We start from the raw sequence: 10,995 nt of genomic DNA, 5'->3' as shown, positions 1-10,995 counted from the left end.
CATTGCGCCAATTATCAGCGACCCCTGGAGTAAATCCCTGATCTAGTGCTCAAAGTTCCCATGCACAGTGGAAAAGAAACAGAGACAAGAATTGCAAGAAAATTGGGGCTCTGGGACAATCATGGTTCTGGGAACAAAGATCACAAGGCACTCAGAAGCTTAGTATTTATTACTTGAGGAAAATGAGGAGGGGATTCGCAGCTGGATGTGCTAAACAAGTGGTGGGCAGGCAAGTCTTATAACAAAGGGAAAAAAGCACTCTTGTAGACAGTGACCACCAGATGGGGCAATGAGGAAACTGTAGTTTCCCCAGGCGCCTTATTGTCTTCAGCAGGTCTTATCTTTCCCCTTGAGGGCCACAGCAGTCATTAGCCCTTAGGCTTCTGGCTGTGACCAGAAAAGAGCAGGGAATTTCCACAGTCCGATTTGGCTCAAAGGGCAGAACAAGGACAAACTTGGATGTGCCCTAGACTCAATTTATAATTTGTGGTCCCCAACAGACAATGTGCAGGCTCTTTAGTATAGATAGAGTTCCCTGGAGATCTTGAGTTCACAGAGTTCAGCAGAGATAAGGACCCTTCTTACTAAGTTATAATTCCCCTTAGGGTTGCAGAAGTTATTCTAGGTTCTTCAAAACAGCAACTGCCTCTTGTACTTTTTTCTTCCTACAGTACCAAGTTATATGATTTGCCTAAAGCTGTATTTAATGAATGTCAATTGATGTACATGAAGGACCAAGCTAAGACTTAGGAAGGGAATGCTGTTCCAGAATTCAAGGGTGGCCTATTTTTAAAAAAAATTCCAGAAATACTTTTCCTTCACTGCCTAAGCTTTACCATGTAGCAAGTATTGTGACACATTCTGAGGACTCAGTGATGAACACATCCCTTCCTTTGTGGTATTTAGAGTTTAACTGCTAGAGAAACATTAATAAAAACTGTAAGGGCCAGCCAAATAGCTCAGCAGATTAAAACACCTGCAAATAGGTACAGGGGCCAGGGGTTTGATACCCCAGCTTGCTGTGCCAGCCCTTATTGGCGCACGCTGAGATGACAATTGAGACTGGATGTGGTGGCACGAGCCTGTAAACCCAGCTGTCTGTAAACAGGTGGATCATTATAAGTCTGATCTAGTAGTGAGACCTTGAACACCCTGTAGACCCTTCTCTAAAATACAGTAAATATGGGCTGGTGAGATAGCTCAGTAGAATAAGTGCTTGCCTGGTAAGCACAAGGTCTTGAGTTCAATCTCCAGTACTGCAAAAATAAAAATAAATAAAATAAAAAATAAAATACAATAAATAAATAAATAAATAGAATAAAAATTGTAAAACTATTTAAATACAAACTCTAATGAGTGGTAAAATAAAAACTTAGTATCACAGGAGCATTAACATGGGACTCTAACCACATAAATCCTTGTTTTTAAAATTTGTTTTTGAGTTCTTTTTTTTTTGTTTGTTTGTTTTTGACCCAAGGTCTCACTATGTGGTTCAGGCTGCACTTGAACTCATCATAATCTTCCTGCTTCAGCATACTGAGTGGTGGGGATATAGGCATGTGCCACCACACTTGGCAAGACAGTCTTGCTATGGAGTCCATCTGGCCTTGAACTTGAAGTTGTCCCCTAGTTTCAGCCTCTCAAGTTCCGGGATTACAAGCATGTATCACCATACCCAGCTAATCTGTATGCATCATTGAGATGAGTGATATCCTCTCTGATTGAATGATAACCTGAGAGCCATTTAGAAGTGCTCAGGGTGGGAGGCTGAGATGGAGAAAAATTCCAGGCAGAAAATGGGCCTGAACTATAAGGAGGGAGACTTGGGAACACAAGCCTGGGAAAGTAGTCAAAGGGCTGATTAGTCAGGGCCTTGTAGGGCAAGTTAGGAAGTTTAATCATGGGTTAAAAATGATTAAAACTGCTTACAGGTTTGCAAGTTTTAACCAAAGGGGTGATGTAATGCGATGTATTTTCACTGGGTCCTGAATGTGCCTGAATCCATATGAGAAAGGTTTGTAGAAGATGCCCAGAGACCACTTGAGATTGTCACAGGCGGCCAGGTGAAACTGTAAAGTGAGGGCAGCAGTGGAAAGAGAATTGGGGAAGGGGGAGCTTTGCATTGTGAAGGATGAAGTGAGATTTCCAGGTGGCGCACATGGACAGTGGACAGTGGCATCCAATGAGTTGGGCTGAAAGGCAAGGTCAGGGGGTTGACTGTGAGCTGGTTCTCGCATTCTGGGGCAGCCAACTGGAACTGCTGAGAGAGGAGGCCATGTATCTAGACTTACAACAGGGAGTCTGGGTTAGAAATGTACAAGGTGTAATGGCTAACTGAAGGCATTTCCAGCCACAGGCATGGAGGTCTTCCTTGAAGGAGAGAGAGTCCTGGGCTAACTGTAACATCTGAAGCAATTGTACAGGATGACAGATCTGTAAAAGTAACTGAATGGTGTTGATGGACATTTTAAAAAGCAGCAGTTTGTTATCTCAGAAACCCGGTGAATGGACATTGCCACATCCTACAGCAAGAACTCCAAGTCTTTGCTGAAGTGGTCCATTGGACATGGCTATTAGGGTTATTCCTGGACCCTCACAAGAACTGTTCTGCTACAGTGATGGGACTGGACCTGAGAATGGGGTGAGACTACAAGGAAAGAGATGAAAGCAGGGCTGTTCTGAGGACCCTTTCTAGAGGCTTGTCTAAGAGAAAGCTCACATTTCCTTCTATTTTGATTTTAAGTATGTGAGCCCTCAACTCTTAGAAAGAAGATTGTCACTGTAATCCTTGTACAGCATATATTTGAAATCCTAGCATTCTGGGAGGCTGAACAGGAGAATCAAGCCTGGGTAGCTTAGTAACTTAGTGATATCCAGTCTCATAACAAAGACTGGTGGTAGTGGTGGTGCTGGGGATGAAGCTCAGTGCAAAGACTCTGGGTTCATTCATGAGTACTAGCAGAGAAAAAAAGGAATATGCTCTATTCCATCCAGTGAACATAGAATGGTAAACAAATGTGAATATTTTCCTTTCATTCACTCTCAACCCCTTGTGTTTCCTAAAGAAGAGAGTATTGATGCTACCCAATTTTAAAGGTACAGCATTTGGGGATTGGGAATGTAATCAATGGTAGAGCGTTTGTTGAACATGAACCCTTCCTCCCACCAAAATAATGCAAAAGTAAACCAAATACATTGCTTGGTGTAAAATGGTTTTGCATTCACCAAGATATGAACTCTCATCACCACTGAGGCACCTTACCAAATTTCAAGAAAAATCATCACATACCGAATTCTTCTGAAAGTACTGACTTTAGTTTATAACTCCCCCAGAAAATGCATCTCCACCTATTAGGACTTTAATGACTCAAATCTTCAGTGGTTTAAGAAATCTGAGTGCAGTAAATACTAGATTTGCAAGGATGCATTTTTTTCCATCTTTTTTTTTTCAATTTTCCTTTTTGGCACCTTCCCAGTTCAGCCACAGGTAAAAGAAAAAAAAATTGTTAGAATGTACCTTACTGTTATTACCCTACTAATAACCTCCTTACTCTCCACCAGATTTAGAAGGCTAAAACAGTAAAACATAAGTTTTTGAAGGTTAGTTTACAACTGAGAACAGTTGAATGGAATTTTGACTCAAACTGTTCAATCACATTTGCATGTTAGTGTGTGAAAGCAGTGAAGGGCAATTTAACTGCAAAGAGTAAGTTGTACTCAATGAGTTTTTGTTGCAATATTAGAGTGAGGGCTTTGTACAGAGAAAAAGACTTCTGGATTAAGAAAGACAAATCATTCAGTTCTTAGTTTATCCCAGATCCAGCAAGAAAAGGGGATCAGTATAAGATTAGGACTTTTGAGTTTCCTGCAGTCAGAAACTTCTTAAGAATGTGATATCGGGGCTGGGGTTGGAGCTCAGTGGTACAGCACTTGCCTAGCATGTGCTGGGTTTGATGTGGGCAACATAGACAGACACACACACAGACAGACAGACACAAACATATCCTTTCAAAACGAGTCAGGAAATCTGTGAGATTTTTTTCAACATACTGTCTAAACAATTATACCTAGCTCTAGAATCTGAAAATGTGCACTGAACTTTCTGAAATAAAAAAAAAAAATTAAGGCACTAGAATTTGACCCAAATAAAACTGGAGAGTATGAATGTTTAAAATCACCCAGGTGTGGTAGCACATGTCTGTTATCCTGGCTACCTAGAAGGCTGAGGAAGGACCATCACAAGTTCTAGGCCAGTTTGGGCAACTTAGTGAGACAGTGTCTACAAATTCAAAAAAAATAAATACAAAAGGGTTGGGGATGTAGCCTAGTGGCAAACATATGGCCCTGGATTCAACCTCCAGTACTACAAAACAAACAAAGAGTTGGAAATCTGATGCAGATCTGTATAAGAGAAATATTTTCCTTCCTTTATAGTTTTAACTATTCCATTTATTTTTACAGAATATTCTTATATCTAAGAAAATAAACTTTAACTGAAATTGTATTATTCTGAAGGAAAAGCAAAAGTTGAAAGTTAACTGTTTTCATTAATTTCATTTATGAAAGCACACTACTAGAAGTACCCTTTGTCCTAGCAAATCAACTGAATATAAGAATCTTACTTGACAGCTTAATGATTTAATAAATATTTAAAATGCTGGTCACATACTTTCCATTATTTTTTTTAAAACTTGAATATTTTTGAAACTAAGACTAGAGAGGAAGTAAAAAGAATCAAGATGCAATGTGTATGTACCAATTCTCCACAATATTTATTATCACAAACATACACTAAGGGTGAAAAGAGAAACTTTATGTATCACAAAAATACCTATCTGTTCTATGATACATCCAGTACTAGTTTCTGATTTCATACTGCCTGGTGTGTTATTTGTGGATCTGGCAAAGTAAATATACATTGTCAGAAAAACACCTATAAAGTGTTGGAAATTGGGCCAATAAAACTTATTCACATATTTAACCCAGGTATGATTTGGTCTTGAACTACAGGAAATACTACTTTATTGAATTATTATTATTTTGGTGGTATCAGGGATCGAACTCAGGACTTTGTGTTTGCCAGGCAAGCACTTATTCCACTGAGCTATCTCCCCAGACCATTAATGATTTTAATTTTGTATACATGAACATTGCTACGAGTTAGGTGCTCATTACTTTGATTCTCAAATGTTTAAAATTAAGGAAGCATAGCCACTGTAACAAAGCTTTTATAATGAAAAAGAAAAAAAAAAGAAAATCTCTACGACTAGAGAAAGCCAACAAGGAAAAAGATGTATTGTCCCCAAACTGGTGGCTGGGCATGTAACATGGATGTTAGTCTACTTCTTTCAGTTGCGCAGGATCAGTGGATTAAGAACTTCAACTAGATAAAGATGAGTTCTGACTCTTCAGTCTGATGGACTGAATTGGATGGATGTACAGGTGTCTGGAATCTTTCTCCTTGAGTGTGAAGTTTAGTGCTTGTGGATGTCATGGGACATGAATCTCCATTGCTGGGGAATGGTTTCCCTTGAGTTAATTCCAAAGCAGATTGTCCTGGGTAAGCCTGACTTAATCAGGTGGATCATTAATAAAGAGACTTGAGGAGCTGGTCAGATAGCTCAGTGGACTAAAGCGCCTGCTTAGGAAGGTGCAGGGATCAGGGTTTAATACCCAGTGTGCTGTGCCAGCCCTGTCCCTGGGGCGCACTGAGACAGCAACTGAAACTGGGCGTGGTGGTGTGTGCCTGTACTCCCAGCGCAGGCCTCCTTGCCAGCAAAAAAATCAACAACTGTAGTCCATAGCTTCCAAGAAATGAATTCTATCAACTTGGGAGCACCTAAACGTGATCTTCATCACTTGGACCTTCAAGGAAGATGCATTCAGCTGACACCTTCATTGCAGATTTGTGAGACCTTGAGCAGAAAACCCAGCCCAGACTCAACCCACAGAAACTGAGATTTTTAATGTTGTGGCATGTGACTAAAATTTGTGGATATTTGTTGCAAAGCAATAGAAAACTGATATATGTTGATTTTATTAGACACATGACTTGTTCAGGACACTAGACCATGGCTTCTGAGACAATTAATGACAACACAGTTTACTAAATGCCCCTCAACAGAATGACACAATAATTGCTTTGAGGGTTGATGCTTAACACATGAATGCACTCCATCAAAGTAAATATTCCATCAACTCACATGTTGAAACCTTCTTCACAGTAAGGCCTGTGTGTAGCTTACAGCCCCAAGAAATTTGCTTTTCTAGGTCTGAGTGACCATTCTGTCACCTGCTTCTTTTCAAGCATTGTATCTTTATTCCCCTTCCATGTCATACTGTTTACTGCTTGGATTCACCAAAATATAGATGGTCATCTCTGCTGTACCTTACCACTCAACGTTTTAACCCATTACTAAGTGGCAGCCCTGGGTGGTCATAACAGACAAGCATTGTGCATAGGAAACTAGTCTAACTCGTGGTTCTGAAAGCAACTACGTATTTGTCGAAGGATTCTTAGACCCTTGATCTCACTTCTGTATATAAAAGAGATCTTTGTTTTTCCATACTACTGAGTGCATAAAAACATGAGAAAATTACATTTGAAGGGCCAAATTCTCCCTCGGATTTTTGTTCTTGTGGCTCAGAGATATTTCTATATTCTTGCCAGTTAAACCAATGATATTGACATGTGCACATTATTTTACTCTTCAGGAACTGGTATGTAAGTAGGGCAGGGAAGCAATGAGACTCTTTGGACATTACAGGGAAGTAAATTTATTCAGCATTAAGACAAAATTAAGATGCAGATGTGAAAGGTCTGATGTGATTTTACTGAGTTGAAAAGAAGGCAAGGGGAGTATGAGGAAAATCTGGAAAACTGATACATGGGTCTAAATGAGGTGCGATATTGAAGATCAAGTGTGAAAAATCTAAGATGCCAGGATGGAAGGCAACTGGAGGCAACATATCAGCCTAACAAGGTCACCTGCAATGAACCTAGTCTGTCCCTTTTGACCTGAGAGAGGGTGAGCCCTATGTTTCTAGAGACCCATGTTGTTCTGATGTCATAAAACTCAATATTTCCAGGAGAAAGTCATAGATTCCTGTAATCAATCCTTTCCTAGCTGGAGATTTCCCGAGTTATTTCTTAGAAAATTGTCTTTTAAGCAGGACTGTTCTCTCATTCACCAGTCAGTATTATTTCTTGGTAGGTTAATGTTCTGTCTTTTTAGCTCTACTTTTATTTTGATTTTCCTCAATGGACTGCGATTTCCATGCACCGGATTTTGTTTTTCTTTTTGGCAGAACCGGGGATTGAACTCAGGCCCTTGCGCTTGCCAGGGAAGCACTTACTCCACTGAGCCATCTCCCTGGCACATGCACCAGAGGGATCTGTCCTACTTATTTGATTTGTATGGAGAGGGAGCTGCTGTTTTGAAGGTTGTGTCTTCTGGTGGCAAAGGGACTGACACAAACAACCCAGAGGGCTTCCTCTGTCAATAGCTTGAGCTACCCTGTGCCCCTTCTCAGCATCCCTCCTGCCACAGGCTAGAGCCACAGCCTTGATTTTGGGAACAGTCAGTGCTACACTGTCTTCTCTACATGCCTGGCAGCCAGTGAGACATCTCCCTAGCTTGCTTCCAGTTCACGCAATCAGGCAGGAGGATAGACCATGGGGCAATTCACTCAATGCAGCTCTAGTAATGGGTTCACTAATGAGCTCGAAGTCACAACAGTGGGTCCAATGCCAAGAACTGTACTCAAGAGCATTTCTATAGTACACAGGGGTGAGGGGAAACAGGACACACTAAAGGACAGACCCACCTGGCACAGACTGCATCTTTGGAAGCCTGAAGTGCTGTCCTTATAAAAATGCAAAGCAGATCCACAAGGAAGCACTTTGATCTTTAAAAGGTTAGAGTAAGTCTGAACATTGATTGTCTTTAAAATGTTTTATCAATTAGAGACCAGAGGATTTTTTCCTGATGATATTTATTTCATAAATGTAATTACTTTTCTAAAACATAGTAAAATAGAAAACATGTTTTTTGATCAATTTATACAAAGAAAATACCAATATAGTAATAAAAATACTGAAAATATATGAAAAGCACCTGAACATTATAGAGAAATTACACTGGCAACAACTCTAGGAATATATTTTTTGTAATTGTACAATAAAGTGCTATTAAATCCAGTCAAAATTAGTGGCAAGATATAAAAACAATTATGGTATTATGAAATTTGAGGCTAGGTTTAACAGCAATTGCAATTTTAAGCTACCTGCAGATCAAGCTAATGATATTTTGTTAATGTTCTTATGAAAAAAAATCTATTAATTTTCATTCCCATGTGAAAGTTAAAATCAAAATCTAAATGCAAGTCCTTGGTAATTTGGTCATGAACACGTAATGGTATGAGAAAGAAAGAAAATTACCAAAAACAGAATACCAAAAATAATAATCATGCAAATGTTATTAGAAGCAAATGATGACGTATAAAATCAAATGCAAATATATATGATTAATCAAGACAAGTACAAAAGTTTAGGTGTTTTTGATTTTATAGTTAATTTTTGGTAATTTTTAGTCACATTTAACACACACACAAATATTAACAAGATAGGTTACTAAATTCAGTTGATCAGACATGGATATTTTAGTAAGTCAATACAGTTTTCACATGAAACATTAAAGGGACACCGTTAGGACAAAACAGTTCCAATCATGGCTAAATACTTCCTCATTTATTTGCTGAGGAACAAAAATCATACACAAATACTTTGGGATTAGATTAAGGCCAAAAGTCTACCACATAAGGGAAGCCATTGTGCACACACACACACACACACACACACACACACACACGGAGATACTGTGCACAGTACTTAGGGTGGACTGCAGTCCATTTCACATCTGGAGGTGGTAAACTGAAACAGAAAAGCCCAAATCAAGACAAAGGATCACACCAGTGTCCTTTTAAGGTTTTATTTCCTAGGCCAATTTTGAAGGAACTGTTACATCATTCTTCATAACTCAGTTTGGGGAACCAACTTCTTCAAGACGAAATGGATTAAAACTACACTTCATAATAATAATAAATCTCCAAACATGGCTCAGTTGAAACTCAAAATTTATTTTACAGGAAGACTATTTTTTCTTGCATATAAAGTTGAGACACAAGTTTACCAAAAGGATAGAAACTGGCCATATGAATAAGAAAACAAACTACAATTTCATTAGCCTCTGCTTCTGCTAAGTCTTTCTTTTCAGGAATATAGAAACCATACCGGGTGGGTATTATTGCAGCAAAGATAAGAATATCAAGTTAGTCAGTTAGCCCTGGGATGAAGGTTTTACAGCCCATTATGAGTAATATTTTTCATTCTCTAACCGAAGACCTGATACTTGAGCTTCTATGCTTTTATTTTCCTCTTTAGCATTATGAGATAATCCAGGCTGATTTTAACAAGGAACATTTTGAATCATAAATAATATTGCTTAGAATCTCAGACAACTAGCTCTTTAAAGAAAAGTGTTAACTAACACTTTTCATTTAGAAATGAGGGTGAAGATGGTGTGATTTGTAGTGCACAGAGATGCCTGTGATCTGGAAGGAATGAAGAATTAGACAACATATTTGTAACCGATTAAATAAAAGGTCCAGTGTCCAGCCATAGTGCATAATGTGAAGGTGCATAGAGACGACTGGAAAGGGGGACTGGTTGAAGAGACTCAACAGAACTCAAAGAAAATCTAACCACACTTAGTTTTCCAAATTCTACCAAAATGAGTATTCATAGAAAATCCCAGGATTAAGAAAAGGCAGGCTCCTAAGGAGCTGTGGGAAACAAAGACTAAGGTGGTTTGGCATTGAGATTTACATTCCAAAAGAATATTGACTATCATCTGGAATTAAGTTTCAAAATTACAAAGTCAAGATTACATAAATTACTCTGTGTAAGTATGTTTTTTTTCAATATACATGTTCTTTTATTTACATAATATAGAAAGGTTAGTAAGTTGGCTCAGCTATAATAATTCTGTCATAAAAAAGCAGATTACATTTTTTGGTTGCACCAAAGCATGTTACTTACTTTTCAATTCAGCTAATATATTTATATAATAAAACTTAAGCTTTCTTTGGGTGGTTTTGGGGACCAGATGCTAGGTCTTGTGCACACTAGGAAAGTGCTCTACCACTGAGCCACATCCTCAGTTCAAAACTTAAGTTTTCAAAGTATTTAAATCAAAGGGAAAAATAAATTATGTTTAAGCTATTAATTTATACAATGCATATGCCTTTACTTACTTTCCTAACTAGCTATAATATCTACTAATAAATTTCTCCAGCGGTTTCTTTAAACAGTTTAATTTATGTTATTTTTTGTTTTTTGGAGTGGGACCAGGAATTAAACTCAGGACCTTAAGCTTGCCAGGCAGGCACTGTGTCACTGAGCTATATCCCTGGCCCCTAAATAGTTTAGTTTTTAAGACAGGCATATGTTGCACCCCTCATGTGCTATATATTTCCTTCTAGGAAGCACAGATGTGCAAAGTGTTTAGTAGTTTGGTGGAGATGTTTTGGGTTTGTTACACTTTCCTAACAAGTGAGGAAGGAGTTATGTTTGTGTCCAGGCACCACTTCTTTATTTGTATAATGAATAAAAGAAGGTCACAACTAAAGCAATCAAGAGCATTGTTAAGGCAAGTAGCAGCTGTTGGAACCAGATACAACGCTGAAACTGGTCTTCAAGCTTCCTATTGCTTTCTAGTAAACGATTGAGCTGAAGAGGAAAAAGGGATGAAAGATTTGTATCAATAAAACAATTACTAATCATGGCAATGACAAACAGGAATATTAGAAATCCAAACGCTGAAGGCATATAGCCCATCTATTCTGAAAGGCAGGTAGGCAGAAATGTAAGGAGGCATTCAATTTATTTGGTGGGCAGATATGTCTCTGCTTGCTCATATCTTAAAAGGTCTTGTT

General features: G+C 38.6%; 1 protein-coding gene across 2 annotated transcripts in view; it reads right to left on the bottom strand.

The window, feature by feature from the left end:
- Window positions 1–8,096: 8,096 nt before the first annotated feature.
- Window positions 8,097–10,995, bottom strand: part of Mospd2 (motile sperm domain containing 2) — a 49,162-nt gene continuing 46,263 nt past the window's right edge. Inside the window, exon 15 of one of the 2 annotated variants that reach the window (XM_023719586.1) lies at window positions 8,097–8,932. In XM_023719586.1, coding sequence (XP_023575354.1) covers window positions 8,891–8,932 — 42 coding nt within the window. In that variant the 3' untranslated portion in view covers window positions 8,097–8,890. Of the gene's footprint in view, window positions 8,933–9,118; window positions 10,790–10,995 lie in introns of those variants that run through there. The other variant, XM_004635103.3, reaches the window with a different exon arrangement.

This window comes from Octodon degus, unplaced genomic scaffold (genome assembly GCF_000260255.1).
Source record: "Octodon degus isolate 3935 unplaced genomic scaffold, OctDeg1.0 scaffold00069, whole genome shotgun sequence".
NCBI classification, from domain to species: domain Eukaryota; kingdom Metazoa; phylum Chordata; class Mammalia; order Rodentia; family Octodontidae; genus Octodon; species Octodon degus.
Note: the sequence above shows the minus strand (reverse complement) of the source record. Positions and strands in the feature narration are given on the sequence as shown.